This window comes from Sceloporus undulatus, unplaced genomic scaffold (genome assembly GCF_019175285.1).
Source record: "Sceloporus undulatus isolate JIND9_A2432 ecotype Alabama unplaced genomic scaffold, SceUnd_v1.1 scaffold_12, whole genome shotgun sequence".
NCBI lineage: Eukaryota > Metazoa > Chordata > Lepidosauria > Squamata > Phrynosomatidae > Sceloporus > Sceloporus undulatus.
Window position 1 is genome coordinate 4609073 of NW_024802934.1, and position 17092 is coordinate 4626164.

At 39.1% G+C, this 17092-nt stretch overlaps 1 protein-coding gene across 2 annotated transcripts in view; it reads left to right on the forward strand.

Annotated features, from left to right (window-relative positions):
• Positions 1-1358: 1358 nt before the first annotated feature.
• Positions 1359-17092, forward strand: part of LOC121917203 (myosin heavy chain, cardiac muscle isoform-like) — a 115760-nt gene continuing 100026 nt past the window's right edge. Inside the window, exons 1-7 of one of the 2 annotated variants that reach the window (XM_042442947.1) lie at positions 1359-1491; positions 3863-3966; positions 6395-6538; positions 7770-7926; positions 11513-11540; positions 13089-13182; positions 15893-15913. In XM_042442947.1, the coding sequence (XP_042298881.1) occupies positions 1401-1491; positions 3863-3966; positions 6395-6538; positions 7770-7926; positions 11513-11540; positions 13089-13182; positions 15893-15913 (639 nt within the window). In that variant the 5' untranslated portion in view covers positions 1359-1400. The remainder of the gene's footprint in view (positions 1492-3862; positions 3967-6394; positions 6539-7769; positions 7927-11512; positions 11541-13088; positions 13183-15892; positions 15914-17092) is intronic. The other variant, XM_042442948.1, reaches the window with a different exon arrangement.

Genomic DNA, 17092 nt, shown 5'->3' on the forward strand with positions numbered 1-17092 from the left:
GAAATTAAGGAGGAATGACAAAAGCTTTTAAAAAGGCATTCATGCACATGGGAAAATGGTAGGAAGAAAAGGTCCCCAAATTAAACCAAAAGAATATTTTGCTCCAAGTATTTCTACAGAAAAATAACCTTTGGGGCACCGAAAATGCCGATAGTACTGACTGACAAAATCAAGTGCCAATTTAAATGTTTCAAATGCCAAATTAGTATTTGCTTGAACCGGAGATGAAAATACATCACAGCATCAGATTCTGGATCCAAAGGGAGATTCTGAATCCAAAATTCTCTTTGAGTTTCTTACATTTCAATAGTTTACAATCATGAATGCCATATGTCAAACAAATTACAGTTTTGTTTCTTTCATCTTATTGCTCATTTAAAGATGGTTGTCATTTCAGGCAGAGTGAAAGGGATATTTCAGGACTTCTAGGACAAATATTAAAAAATAAACTGCCATGAAGTTTTAAATGTTGCTGGTCTCTGCCAGTCCATGAGCAAAACAGGCTATAGCATCATTACAGACTGTTTTGTCTATATAAATGGATCTTGTGTTCAGTGAGAAAGAGAGAGCTTTTGTTCCCTAAATTCCCCAAGGGAATTTCCATCTTTTCTTCAATTCTGGAATATAGGAAAACCCTCTTTGATTTACGGCAGCTGAGAAGTTGTTTTAAAAGGAAAAAACACACCGGTTTCCTCTTACAAGTGTACAAAAATTTTAAATTCTGAGATGAATACTGTCACATGTTCTGCTTAATGCTGCTTAGGCACACTCAACTGGGAATAAGTTCCAATGAATGAAGTAAAGAATGTGAATAAACATGCTTAGGAGTCACTGTTAATGTACTGTGTGCTGGTCTTTAAGGCTCCAAATGGCTCTTGTAATTTTGGCATACAACTTCTGTATGCAGCTTCTAGCATTTTGACAACACCCAGCTTCTTTATTCAAAGAAGACTGGTTAGTCCAACCACAGGTCAAACAATTGTAGAGAAAATTATTATTTTCGTTCCAATTTCCCAGTTCTGTTTTTTCTCTCCTATTTTGAAGCATGTTTACTTTTAATTTGATTTTGAGCAAAACTGATTAGCTGCAAAATGGTTGCAGTACTGCTTTATTTTTGATCTCAACAATGGATAGTGTTCTTTCTCCAGTGCAGACAGCTATACTACTTGGATCGCTTGTCATTCTTTTTCTGATCAGTCCCAAGTCCAAAGATGTGTAGATTCTCTGGGGTACATGTATTTACACCATATTAATGTTAAATCTACCCTGGTAACAGATGTTTTGTTGAAGTATGTTATATCTTCTACCTTTTAACAGTTATATACTTCATCATTTTGTTGTTGCAGGCTAGTGTGCTTCATTTCTCTTTTGGGAGTATACACTTCAGCTTACCTGCCAAGATGATGGACATGTCGGAATTCGGGGAAGCGGCACCCTTCCTCCGAAAAAGTGATAAGGAGATTATGGTGTTGCAGACTGTGGCCTTTGATGGTAATATCTTGATTTGCCATTTAATCTGAACTGTTAGATATGAATTGGTGGATCTGGTATATATGTAGATTGAGACAGACATTCTTTTGTAACAGTACAGTGCTATAATAATGGATTTTGAAGTGGAGGTTCTAATTATACCAGTCCTCATAATCACATCTCCACTTAGAGTCCAAAGATAAACAGCCAGTGGCATCCCTATGGTTGGTGTCACCTGGTATGTGTGGGGGGATTGCTTTGCCCTCCCCTTGCTCAGTGAAACCACTGCAGTCCCCCAAGCACTCCAGGATCCGGCATGGCAGCACCGGACCCTGAAGCCCCCCTGCCTGCAAGCCCTCCAGGATCCAGTGTGGCTCTTGGAATATCTGGAAAAGATCTGGAAAAGATAATTTTTTTGCACATGGTTCAAGTATGACCATCTCATCTCGGCACATGCCTCTAGACAGCAAAAGGAAGAATACACAGGAACGTGGTGGAGTTTCTCTAAACACTAAGAACCACCTCAAATCAACATCATTTGGAACGCGTTCACAAACATTTAATTGGACTAGAAAGGAAATCAGGGTCATTTGTGATTCATGTGACTTATGTATTCAACTATGTCTTTCCTGTACAGTGAGATCAAAAAACCGTAAAGGGCATCCAGTGTTAAAATCTGCTCCATGGGCTTATGGGGATGATGTGTTCTGACATCTCTGAATCCGAATTTTTAGTATGAGGTTATTTGGCTCCTTGCATGGATGCATTTTAGAAATAAAATGCTCTGTAAGTGACTTGTGCATTTTTAAAAAGCAAACTTTTACAAGAGTAAAAATGCAAACTTAAAAACAACTCAAGCTCTACGTATCTTGTTTGGTCCGCGAAATGCACATCCATTTTGTTCAGAACTTGGAAAGCATTATAATTGCAGTTCTGGGTCCCCCCACCCCACCCCAATGGTTATAGTTACAGTTATACTCTTATAGCTATACTTTTAAAAACTTTTTTTAGTATACAAAAGTAACTAAAAGAGACATTTTTAAAAAATAAAACACTACACGCTGGCCCCTGCCCCGTGCTACAAAACACACTTGCACAGTGAGCCCACACACCCTGTAAACATACAAATAGCTATAAAAGCTAACACTGGGAAAAATAAAAGTATCCATCATTTCAAAACTGTAATGTAATTCAGTTATCTCTTAATTACTGGGGAAAATAATTAATTATGAGGGAGATACTGGCAAAATCACCTCTGAGTATTCCGTGTGCTAACAAAATCCTGTCAAATTAATGGATTTGCCACAAGGTAACAGATTTTGTATGAGGACAACTAGATACACACTGAATAGAATTGTAGTAGTCGATCCATAAGGTGCATCCACTAAGTGCTGTAGTTCCATCCTATGGAATCCTGGTGTTTGTAGTTTTACAAGATCTCTAGCCTTCTCTGCCAAAGAGTACTGGTGCCTCACAAAACTATAAATCCCAGGATTGTGTAGGATGGAGCCATAAAAGTTAAAGTGGTGTCAAACTGCATTATTTATACAGTGTAGATGCACCCTTGGTCACTGAACTGTTGTTGGGTCAAGCAGTCTCAAGTCGTTTCTCCTCCGTCTGAAAAGACCTATGGTAGTATAGCTGTGTGGTCAGGAGCTATGAGCTATAAGCTGAAACATGCCTGATTAAAAAATCCACATGAGCTGTTAATTTACTCCGTATCTTAGGAGAACTCATCTTTGTGCTTCAGTATCCATCTATTTTGTAAACCAGGTCTAGCTTACCCCATGCAACTCTCCCAGTTTGGCAGGGATAGTCCTGATTTCCCCCCACTTTTTCAGCTGCCGTTAAAATATCATGATTTCTCTCTCCTTCTCCCACTTTCCCACTTCATGCTCAGTTTAATTCAGTGGCTATAAACTAAGGGCTTTATCACACCACCCCTTTTCTTGCTGCAATCAATTCAAAAAGTTTAAATGTCAATGTACCGATTTTATTGCAGCCATCATCACATTGATTTTCTTTTGCGTGACTGCAGACTGCTGCCCCTATTGTGATCCCTCCTCATCCTCTCCCTGAACTCCACCCCCCTCCCTGCTGGAGGATATGACAAATCTTGGAAAAGTTACTTTTTTGGACCACAACAAAAATAAAAGTAATAATAACTTGGGAGTCAAAAAGTAGTAATTTTCCCAAGATCTCAGTGTGATGATACTGTCTTACCTTGCTGGGTTTTTGTTGACATTACTAGGCCTATTAAGTGCTTTGAGAAGTTAGAAAAATAGTCTTCTTATAGGAAATTAAGTGAAATGATCATTATAGTAATTTAGCTGTTATTTGTTAAGTGCTGAATGTGTTTGCATTACAATGAAGGAGTCATTTTATTTTCTAGGGAAGAAGAAATGCTGGATTCCAGATGATAAAGTAGCTTATGTTGAAGGCGAGATAAAAGAAAGTGGTGGTGGCAAAGTCACCGTTGAGACTACAGATGGGAGGGTAAGGAATCTCCACCCTGTTAGATTAGTCACAAGAGCAAAACCTATCAGACATAATGCGGGTAGAAAAACAGGTTTTGCTGCACACAAACCAAGGCTAGAATCACTTAAAAAGAAAGAAGTCGCAATTCAGGGAAGGGACAGGCCCACAGAAAAGAGAACTACACATATAGTTTGAGATTTCAGTGCTGTTTTCATCATAAGTGATCCCACTGGTACAACTGAACAGGCAAGCCTCTTTTGAAAACTGACCAAAGGTTTATGTACAGCAGTGGAGATTGCTCCAGCTCCATGTTTATTTATTTTCTACATAGCCATACCATTTTTTCGATCTATGGCATAGAGCTAAACCAGATATGAGCAAGCTGTGGCCCTCCAGATATTGATGAGGTATTGCTCCTATTGCCCCTCTTGCCGACAGTCAGTCTGGACTGGTGTGTGTTGGAGTCCAACAACCTCTGTAAGGTCTCAGGTTCCTCAGCTCTGGGCAAATCTAGTTTTCCAAAGGCCTCATACAGTTGCTGCAGAAACAAGTGTGGCTACCTGACTCTCAGCCTGAGAGGGATCATACAGAGATGGCAATTGTATTAACTGGAGTTTGTAGCCAGGGGTAGGGAAAATGAGGGCCCTGGATTGTATATGCTCCCCAAAAACCTGTGAATCCACAAATTTTAGTGGGGAGGAATCTGACTTTGAGCAATTTTCACCCCCTCTCAATAGCACAAAATGGGGAAAAACTGCTAGAAGATGTAGCGATTTTTCTTCCTCCGCTCACTCGTGGAACTTACGTTTCCCCACAAGGCCTTTCCTTTGGGTGAAACCCAGTGAAAAATGGCAATTGGAAGTGGCTTGTTGCCACTTCAGATCATAGGATCATAGAGTTGGAAGAGACTCCAAGGGCCATACAGTGCAACCCCCTATCATGCAGGAACACACAATCAAAACACCCCCAAAAGATTCACCATAATGCATTGGTGTGGGCCATGGAGGCCAAGTGGCAAACACTGGCCACCACTCCCTACCCAATTGCTCACTCTCTGGTTTAGGTGTATCAGGAGCCTCCTTAAATCTGTGAAACAGGTGGAATTTCCAGCCCCCTTCCATCATCTTTTCATGACAGCTGGAATGACTGTATACAGGTGACTCACATGGGGGACTCAGTTCACAAAGGTGGCCTCTTATTACTTTGGCTGGGCTCAAGTCCTCCTGGCAGCCACAGCCAATTCCAAAAGCCAGTTTGCATTGGATGGGATGAAATAAGTGAACAAGGCTTTCAACATGTTTTTACATCACCTATGTGTAAGAGTTGAAGCACCTGGATAACTAGATGGGCAAATGTAGCAGGTCCAGAGGCTAGTTTCTTTCCCCTAGGACCATACCCAGGGCCAAAAATGCTGAAAGGGAAGAGGCAAAGTGGCCAAAAATTTACTTTTGAAAAATGGGTAAAAAATTCTAAACACTGTGGGCAGAAGAGTGGCAACTTACTGAAAAGGTCTTCTAGGGGCCCTTCTGTACTATATACAATTACAGCACTTTTACAGTGATTTTTTTTTTTTTTTACAATTACAGCTTACAATTTAAGGAGAGTACTTAGAAATTCTCAGCCCGAGAGCTTTCACGTGTGACTCACCTACAACCCCCAGGAGGCAGCAGTGACAGCTAAAGTAGATTTGTAGTGCTATAACTGTGTAGTGTGGCAGAAAAGAGACAGTTTAGGAAGTCTAGAACAATTGAAAGACACAAAAACAGCCTTGTGATCCAAGGGCCACACTTTACCCACTCTGTTTTACAGCAAAAGCACACAAAATATGTCTTTAAAAATGTTAAAACACACAGGCAGACATATATAGAAAGCAATAATTAGTAGAATTTTAATAATTATTCATAGCAACCTCATAAATCATTGTGAATAATATCTCTGTGATGATTATTTAAAAAAAAGATAATCCCACCAGATATATCTCCAACCAGTCTAACATTCAATGAGCACCAGTCTGAGAAAGGTTTTCTTAAACATTTTCTGCCTTGTTTATTTAATGCTTAACAGCTTCAAGCCAACCCTTTGTTGACCTACGCTGGAGAAAATGGATGGTATTTTTGCTTATCACACCTGTTCCTTATGTTTCACCATATCACCTTTTTTCTTTTAAGATAGCCACTGTTCTCACTGGGGTCTGAACCCATGGTACTGCTGACAACAGTAGGTGGCAATAATTTTAATAGTTTAAGTAACAGTTTCCTTTGGATTGATAGTTATCTCAAGAAAATTTTTATTTAAGGGTGTTGAAAACTGTTTCATTTCCATTTTCTTTTGTTGGCAATCCAGTCCTGAAAAGATACCTTAGCTTACAGTATATTTGAGACAATCACTTAGGAATAATAGTTGGGTGGAAAGGCTGCCATCTCAATGCTCTCCATTTTTCTTTTAGACAGTGACTGTGAAGGAAGATGATGCTCAACAGATGAACCCTCCGAAGTTTGATATGATTGAAGACATGGCTATGCTGACCCATCTCAATGAGGCCTCTGTGCTCCATAATTTGAACAGGCGCTATACAAACTGGATGATCTATGTAGGAATCATCCCCCTCCCATTTTTTTAATGTTAAAATGTACAGCTTGGGTTGCAAGAAAAATATCTAAATCCAAAAGCATATTCTAGATCAGTTGCCAATTTGGAAATGCTCCACATTCATTAGACATATTTTCCACTTGGCATGTTTTTAGAATATGTTTTGTTGTTATTATGTGCTTTCAAAAGAATTCTAAGCTATAGGGACCCTATCATAAGGTGTTCTTGATAAGATTTATTGAGTGGGAGTGTGTCTATTGCCTTCATCTGAGGCTGAAGCAGTGTGATTTGCCCAAGGTCACCCAGTGGGTTTCCATGGCTGGGTAGGGATTTGAATCCTGGGCTCATGGAGTTCTAGTCCAACACTCAAGCCACTACACCATGGTTTTTCCCAGAAAGTGTTTTGCCTATTAAGAAAAAAAGAGGAACCAAGCAAAATTAATATGTTAACATTTAAGGAGATGTACTGAAAACATATTTTAATATGGGTATACTAAAGAGATTATACAATAGGGGAGGGGAACTTCTAGTGTTTGGATCTAATGAGGATCCAGGACTTGTCCCTTCTGGAAGATAGAGTTTCTTTTATACCTGTCTTCCTCCTAGTTGGCAAACTTGGGGGAAGTATTTTTTTTAAAAATCATTTTTAGTGCAAAAGTTTGGATCACTTCAATGAAGAATCTGTATATTTATAGCGTACATAGATTTTCTTGTGCAGTCTGGGACCTTTTATGTATACTTGACTACAATTTCCATAATTCTCTAGTCCTGCACAACTGGAGCACTCCAGGTTCAAGAAGGCTGGGACAGAGTGTACCTAGCCTTGACCGTAAGAGAAGCTGTACTCCATGTTTACCCAGGCTGTATGCTTGCTGTATGTAAAATTTTATTGTTGGAGGGGATATTTTGGAACTGAATGTGCATTAAGAGAAATATCCAGAGTAAATGTTGCTGTAGCCAGATGATATTTCTGTTTTCCCATGAAATTCAGTGTTTGTAGCATAGGTCAAAACCTATAGGATTTAGATGTTTTTTGAATGCAACTTTAAAGTACCTGCTTTGTTACTTTACAAAAACAACAGTTACTTTGCAAAATTTATATCTACAGTGGTCGGGATGGGAGGTTGTGGAATTATTACTGCAACTAATCCCTTTTTTTAAAAAAAGAAGTTTTCAAGCTTTTGTTTCATCATTTATTAAGGTTCTTTGTGTTCATTTTGTTTCCCTTCTAGACTTACTCGGGTCTCTTCTGTGTGACAATAAACCCTTATAAATGGCTTCCTGTCTATAAGTCAGAAGTTGTTGCTGCTTACAAGGGCAAAAGGCGTTCAGAGGCTCCTCCTCACATCTTCTCCATTGCAGATAACGCATACCATGACATGCTGCGCAGTAAGTAATGTTGTGTATTCGCATGCATCTTATTTTAAGCAATGGAATCTTGGTTTCTGAGAAAAAGGAGTAGAATTGCCCACATACTGAGAAACGAATCTACCAGAAAAAAACAAACATTTAAGTGCTCTGTAAAGAGCCAATAGTCTACTGAACACAGTCAGAACTATGAATTTTAGCAGCACTTACATTTGGGATAAAGTGCACGGAATTGCTGGCTGTTGTGAAAATATAATTGATCTCCAAGGAGAAAGAGAAGGAGAACAGCGGAGATGATTTTTAGTAATGGTCAGCGTTTATCAGACACAGAACTATCATTGAGCAATCCTCACATCTCTGAATGATGTGAGTTCTACAGGCACAACACAAACTGGGGTTTAGCTTCCTTTTGAAGCAATCATTGGATGTGGATGAGTTTTTAAATATTTAAATTTGTTAACAAATTGGTTGAATTCAGTTGGAGGCACTGCCTAACTTTTCAAACAGTGAAGGTCACTGTAACATGATTTCTCCAGAGAAACCCATCCCAGCATCCTCTGATAACTTCTCTGTGTCTCTCCCCTCAAAAATGAAGTCTACTCCCTTATGCTCCCTTGTACAGAAGTATACACATACAAAACAGCCCTATATCATCCATATCTAGAGTAGAAAAAGGTCTGCTTTTGGCTAATTCAGAAGAGAAGATTGGGCTATCTTGTCAACTATTTCCGTAAGCAAAGATGTGCACAGCATTTTTGCCTTTGGCTATTAAAGGAATTTGAGTGCAATTTTTCATTCCATAAATCCTCCTCTGTGCAAACCCCAAAATTAAAATACCATAATCCAATCCGTGGTGTCTCAGGATCTAAATTGTTCACGTACCCCCTATCAACAATAGTTTTCTTACTGCAGTCTTTCCCAAATCAATGTTCACCAAAAATATTGGACAACAACTCCCATAATCCCCTGACAACACAGCTGGGGAAGGCTGTTCCATTGGCTTCAATAACTAGAGACAGTTTTATGCATCTACATACAGAGCAAGTAGCTTTGGGTTTCCTTTGACCACACTGTATATGTATGTGTTCGGTGCCTTTGTGTCAACTCTGACTTACGCCAACTTTACCATAGGGTTTTTGTGTTTTTTGCAAGATTTATTCAAAGGAAGTTTGCCATTGCCTGCCTCTAAGGCTAAGAGACTATGACTTGCTCAAAATCACCCAGTGAGTTTCCATGGCTAATTGGAGATTTGAACCCTAGTCCAACTCTCAAACAACTACACTATGCTGGCTTCCTGTATACGCTATTAGTCCTCTCTCTCTCACACACACCCATCTGGATTCAGCCTTTGGTTGAAATGGAACCCAAAATCTTTTTTCTTTTTTTTTTTTTGAAACTGGATCCATGTAGCAGGAACATTTATTTTAAATGCCAGCAGAGCTTTTTTAACCTTTTCATTAAAAGAGATTAAGTTATGCACATATAAGTTTATCACTAACATCTGTGTAACTGACTTCAGTTGTATTCCACCCAAATTTCAGAGATAATGTGTCACCAATTCAAATCTCCCACATGCAGTAGAGCAATGATATAGCATGTGCAATGCTACCTTTAGCCAGAGCTAGAGCACATTGCCAATTTCAGCACATCAGATTTCCTCCATCAGAGGGCAGTGGTGATGCATGCCTGGCATCTGCCAACATTTACATAATCTTAGCTATTCTTCAATATTACCAAGGATTCTTGAAACCCTTTAATTTATTTTAAAAATTAAGCTGTATATAGTGCAAGGGACAGACTGCAATTTATGAATAAAAAGTAAAAAAGTAATGTGTTGATTAATGATGCAAAGACATGCCTTGTGTATTTTGTGGGATCTAGCTGAGCTTTCTTGATTGTTAATGTATGGTTTTCTTATTTGTTTTTCTTTTTAAGCAAAGCAAAATCTACCATGATGCCTGGCATAGCAATATAGTTTATTCCCTTTATCTCTGCAATTATATAAGCCTCTGCTTGGGAAGGTGTGAGCTTACAGAGGCACAAAAAAAGGCATTTGTCTTTACCTTTTCCAGCTTTGTTTGTCTTGATCCCTTAAACTGAGGAAGAATTTATTTTCCTATCTGCTGTGTGTATTATTTGTTGATTTTGTATAGAATGGCAGTACAAGGGATCAAGACCTCTGACTCTGACCTACTGCATTTTTCAAATGAATCATGTGCTTTCCTATTTCAATTTCACAAAGTTCCCTTCTTTAACTCCAGCGTTCTTCTAAAAAGTGGACAACTGCAGCTGCTAGCTCAACATTGAAGGCTGATCCGTTAACTGACAAGAGTTTATCCCAAAGGAAACCAAGGGCATTATTTAATGGTGGATTTCTGCTGGCAAAACAAGGGACTCTAGTTTAACCAAGAGTGGGGCTACTGCACTACCCTACTGTAGTGCCTCCTTTCCCATGCATGTCTTAAACCAGGTCTGAGGGGTTATTCAGAGGGTGAAAATAATCCAGATAGAATCTGGGTTGAATCTTTGTTGTTCACATGCATTTTGAATGCATCTGATTTAGGTATTTTTGGAGGGTGAGTGTCAAAAACCCAACTTTGCTTGGGATCATTGATCTCGGGTATTTTTCCAAGATTTTCTAAAAGATTTGCATTGTTGGCTGTGTGAATAACCAATGTGAATAGACCTGGGATAAACCAGAATAAAACTGTACATGCCTTGAACATGCTTCGAATACATCCATATCATCAATTCAAACGCTATGTGTGAGCAGCTGAACTCGCAGAGATGCACATAGCTGCACTTCCATAGTGTGAACAACAACTCCGGAATGCATGAGTGAGATTATTCGCTTCATTGCACTAAAAACGAATTTGAATAACCCATGAGAAACCCCAAAGAGATAGTTCTTGGGTGGTGTGGAGGGGAGGGGAAAAGAAATCTGTTGCCACTGCTAACTTAATGGTGGATTTAGCCTAAAAGGGAGCCCTCAGCTCCTGAAATTTGCTCTGAAAGAACCAAATCTTTCAATTTAAATGCAAAAGCTGAAGTTCTGCTATATATCCACCATGTAGTATAAGAAGAGAACAGGTGAAAGAGAAACATCTAACATAACAGGATTAGAAATCCTCTAATCTGAATGTCTTTCCTTGACTGTGTTTTCCATGTCACAGAGTCTTTGATATGCTAATTACCCCTAACCTGTCAAAATCCCTTCTCCATTTGCTTCTCTTTGCTCTGTTCATTCCTGCTTCCTTTGAAGAGCTCCATGAATTTCAAAAACAGGTATCGCTTTCAGAATTTCTATCTAGAAATGGATCTGGTTAAATCATTTTTCATCTGTTTGGGATGGAGTCTTGCAGTCACCCACACAGCAAGAAGCAGGAGCTAAATCTTTTGAAAAGGCCCAGTGTGAGTTGGGTTTGCAGGCATTTGACCAATACATTTAATACTATAGTAAATGAGACATTCTTCTTGCTAAGGATTTATAAGGATTTCTGTTATGTTTCATTTCTATTCACATAAGAGATTTCTGTTCCAGTAATAATCCATGAAGCATATGCAGCAAGCATTCTTAAGGGTTCTTTCCCCCCCTTCTCCCTCACAGATCGGGAGAACCAGTCCATGCTGATTACGTAAGTGGATCTCTTCAGACTTATTTCATTTCTACTGATTTATCAGATTTATATCCTTCCTTTCCTTCAGTGAGCTTCAGGCACTTCACATAGTTTTATTCCTTCTCACTTTATTCCTACAACAACCCTGTGAAGTAGGATGGGTGGAAAGAAAGTGATTGACCCAAGGTTGCTCAGTGGATTTCCTGGATCAGTCAGGACTTGCTAAGGATTTGTTTAAGTTTCACAGGTGGAACTTGACTCTCCCAATTCCATTGCTTTAACCACTATACCACACTGCTTGTCACATACTTCATAAAGGCTGCATCTACACTGCAGAAACAATCCAGTTTGACACCACTTCAACTGCCATGGCTCAATGCTATGGAATTCTGGGATTTATAATTTGTTATGGCACCAGAATCCTCTGACAGAGAAGGCTAAATGCTTCCCAAAACTACAGATCCCAGAATTCCATAGTACTGAGCCATGGCAATTGAAGAGGTGTCAAACTGGTTTATTTATACAGTGCAGATGCAGCCAAGTGCACATTTCCAAGTCGTTTCTAATATGTTCAATAGAATATGTGACACTCAAAGTATTTCGTTATTTATCTAATTTCTACCCCGCCTTTCTTCCAGGGTAAGACCTAAGGCAGTGCATAATACCTTAAAATGCAATATAATTTAAAAAACCCTCTTAATATAAAATTTAAAATACAATTAAAACAACTAATTTAAAAAACATTGAAAGGCATTTAAAACATGATGAAATAAAAACCACTACTTCCCTTCCCCATTAAAGGCTCTACCTACAGTCACCAAATGCCTCCTTAAATAAAAATGTTTTCCTTGGTCTGTGTAAAGAGGACAGGGATGGAGCCAGCTGGGCTTCCCATGAAAGCTCCATAACCTGGGAGCAGTTCCAGAGAAGGCTCTCTCCTGAATCCTCACCAAATGCTCATGGGAAAAACCCCACTTGATTTAGTTTTACACATTCTTCAACACTTATTTCTTAACTATTTCAGCACTGTCATTAAGACAGATGGAATTTTATTCATGAACCCTTCTAGATTGTTTAGGCTACCTGTCCCAGAATCTGGCAGCCACCATGACTGGTGGCCATGCTGGCTGGGGGATTCTGGGAAGTGTAGTCAAAACAAGTAACTTTTCTGAACTGATACCTTCGGTGAGCTGTGCTTGACCAGACCAGAGGCCTTTCTAGTTGATCATCTTATTTCCTGCAGTGTCCAACCAGATGGCTTTGGGAAAATCCAACAGGTAGAGCATGCGAGCAACATCCCTCTCCTCCTGTTGCCAGCCAGCAGCTCTTAATCACTAGCATATTGCCTCTGGACCTGGAGTTTTTATACAACTCTTGCAACCAATCACTAGTGATCAATCTGCATATTTTACAGATCTGTCCTGTTTTCTCTAAAACACTTAAAGAAGGACTTCTTTCTAAGGAGCTATAGTTAGGTAGCATCAGTTAAAAGATAATGCCCTATAAATGGACCTGAGTGCAGTGAAAATCCTGGGATGAATAATATGATTTTCCTTCTCTTTATAGTGGAGAATCTGGTGCTGGCAAAACTGTGAACACGAAACGTGTCATTCAGTACTTTGCCACAGTAGCAGCACTTGGTGAACCTGGAAAAAAGAATGTAAGTATTCAAATTGCTGTTTTCTTATCTCTATGTAAATAATAGTTAGTACTCCACAGGTAGAAGACGTTCTGTCTCTAAGCCACTCTAAGCACCAGTTAGCATGATAGTTAATTGCATAAATGAGACCATAAGGTGAAGCTGTAAGACTTCAAGGTGATTCTAGCAATGCAGAGATCATGAGTGTTTCCCTAGTGAGTCTGGTGGTTGTTCATCAACATACCATCTAGACTGACAAAGCATCCATTAGCGTTGTTTTTCATCTTGTTAGATTATTGTAATTTCTATAGCACCTTCATCTATGACTTGTAACACTCAGCCTTCTACAAATGCTTCTGGACAAGGTTTCGAAGATGCAATTGTCCTGTCTCACATAGGAATTTTATGAGAGATCAAAATGATATGATTTTTATTAGTATTCTTCTCAGGTTTTCTTCCTATTTCTCCTACCTTTTCTTTCTTTCTTTTTTTTTAAAAAAAACTTTTTGTATTGATTTTTCATATCATAAATCAGGTGCCATTATTAGTAAATACAAATACACTTACAAAGTTAGTCCAGTTAAATTTAGCTATAGAATCCAAAATTGTTTTACAATATGCTGGTCCCAAACAACCTATGCTCTGATGGAGCGCCACGGCTGAAGTTTATGTCTGAAACAAATATCATCAAGGGATACCATATAAGACACTTTCATTTTATACAGTTATAACTCAATGATTCCACTTTAATTGCCATGATATCATCTTATAGAATCCTGGGATTTGCAGTTTAAGGAAAAGTATTTAGAATTCTTAGCTAGAGCACTGCAGTGGCTTATCAAACTACATATCCCATGTTTCCCATAGGATGCAGCCAAGGCAGTGTAAAATAGGATCATAGTACTATTGTTGTGTAATATGAAAGGTTAACAGTTTCAAAATTACCCCCTGTCATCTTTCCTCTTGCCTTATGAATTTTAATAGTCAGTATATCCATAAGGTCAGCATCTCAGTACTCATCAATATTTCCACCTCAGCAGAAAACATCAATAACAGCTCACTAAGGAGGGAAAGATGGCATAGGTGTGTCTGGAAATAACCCAAGTCCTCCACCACTGATGTAAGAGTTAAGATTGGGCGTCAGGACAGAGCTATGTTTATACTGGCTTTAATCCAGAAAATGTTGGGAGAATTCTAAAAACTGTATTTTGCAGAATCTATTGAGAATATGGCAAATGCTCCCAAGTCTGCCTTCCAAGAAAACAGTTCCTGGGGGATAGAAAATGGCTGTTACACTGTATGTTGCATAAATATTCCCTAGCATTAGACCAATGTTGTAACTAGTTCTGCTGTAGTGGTGCAAGTATGTATAATAAATAAAATAAATAATAAAATATTTATTTCTAGCCCGCCTTTCCTGTGATCAAGGCAGGTTACATACACGTGCCAATACAGCATAGCAATACAATATAAAACACAATAAAAACAGATTCCTAGTTTCTGTACTAGCAGATTTCTTTTTGCCCTGCTAGGGATCCCAGGTGCCCCCATTTTCTATGGGATGGTGTCCTAAAGTCTCATCACATTTCAAGGTGATATGGGACATCCCAAAGTCTTTATCTGAGAGCAGGCACCAGCAGTGCTACCAATATAGTAACTCTAAAGCATGTATGTAGCTATCAGACCGTAATTTAAAAGTCCAGGGGTCAATTTGTAGGCCTACCATCAGGAGATTTACATAGGTTTTGGGTTCCAATGAGATTTCAATTCTGAGATCTCATGAACAGCTGTTGTTTAACAAGAGTTGAGGTGGCCTTACATAGTACTACCTCATTTGCCCTGTATTGCTCTACCCCTTTGCTAGAAAGAGTGGTTGAAGCCACACTTTCACCTCAGCACAGAATCAATTATGAGAGTGTGGAAGCCGAGTACCCAGCTTGTTGGGGACAATTAGCTTACACTTTGTAAACCGCTTAGTACATTGGTAAGCAGTATAGAAATGTACTTGCTGTTGCTGACTGAACCCAAGCAAGTGAATAGTTAAGGAGCTGTACAGCAGTGCCATTTCAGAAGAGGAGGAATGGGAAAAGGCCAGATTTGTCTGGCACCATCTACTGTTGACTTTGGCATCCCTTCTGTTGGCTCCACTTGCCCTACCAGTTCCTTTGGCCAGCAGCTGCCACTCAGTACAGTACAAGTACAAGCAAGCTATCTGGATATTCTGATCAGCTCCATCAGGTATAGAATTTGGTGGAATAAGAATAGGGCTTCACACACCAACCAATGGAGCTCTAGATTCTTGATCCTGGGTATTTTGCAACATGTCAGTGATTAATAGTTTTAATATTGACAAGGCTGGTTGTCAGTTGGAGGCACACTTTGGGTAAAAGGCTCTAACATGAGTATTTATGGGTTTTGGATGTGGAAGGAGAAGAAAGAGGAGTGGGAATTCAGAAAGTGTTATTGCAGCTGAAAAGAAAATCTGCATATGATTCTTTGCATGAATATCAGTTCTTGACTCAGCAGAAAAAAACATTGATTTGAGAAATATCTATGAAAAGGTAGTCTGGTTACACATAAAGGTGTGATGTACTAGAAACAAACAAATAAGCAAGGTCTTTGCAAAAATCACAAAAAGGGAAGTATAGATAAATGAGGTCAAATGATAACTTTGTCACGTCTTTAGACTTTCCTTGCTTAATTTTCTTTTGTAAAATTGTTTCTTTGATAGCAACCAGCCACCAAGACTGGGGTAAGTAAATGGACCTGCTGTGCTTCCATTTGTATTCCACAATTTTTCTGAAATGGAACGAATGCTGTTCATAGCCTTTCTCATCTGCATATTCACTATGTAAGCTGAAATGTATTTTTATCACAATTCAAAAGCCAGTTCACAATCATAGGGATTGTGTGCTAAATGAGTATCTGAAACTATTAGATGTGAATGATTCTGAGCATTTCTAGCTTTCTTGACCAATTCTAATGCAACTTTTACAGAGAGTGAGTGTCACCCCTTATGTGTGTCATCCAACTGAGAAAGTATAAGTTCTGCTGATTTTAGCTGGAGTATGCTAGAAAGTTTCATTCTGCCAACAAAATCCTTGAGTGTATGTGCCCTTTACACAACCTGTCCCCTTCTTCTGGTTGTCTTCTGCACACAAGTAAAGGCCTGCTACCAACAGCCCTTGAGAGGGTAGCATTATTATCCAGAATACCCTGTTTTCATTGGTGATATGTCTGAGTGGTCTCAGTATGTGACCACTAGTTGGGTTCTGTCATTTTCTGTCTTCTGTCTGTACTGTAATAGATTAGCTCTGGTTGCAAGTCTTGCTTTGTTTATTTATATGTGCTTTTTAAGTTAGTCTCAAATGTTCTACAAGATCTTAATCTTTTCTGATCCAAATTAACACTGCTTTGTCTTTGAATTCTTATTACACCAGTTATGTTGCTGTTTTCTTTGCTAGATGTGGCACTAATATTTACCACTCAAATGAAAAAAAGGTCATTTCCTAAAACATGCTAGAAGCCCTGCCGAGATGAAGTTGGGGGAATTTCTGGTTAGCTTTTAAAGATTTAAATTTTGAAAGTAGTAAGGGCTTAAAAGGGCCTTGGGAGGCCACATGTAGCCCATGGACCACACCTGGCCTATGATTGCTGTACTTGCTTGGGCCAGAATGCAAGATGCAAGAATTACAAATGCAAGATTTACAAAAATGGTCTTAAAACAGCAGACATAGCCGTGGCATTTTGAGAAGCATCACCAATGGCAATCAATCTGAAACTGGAGTGGTGAAGATGTCCATATGCTGGCTGCACACACAGGAAGCCAGTATGCTCACATCAAGTGGGATGTGCCCCCAGCCATCACACACTTCTGCATCCATAGACAGTTCATGATCTAAGCATGGGGCATCCAGCGCATTCTTATCAT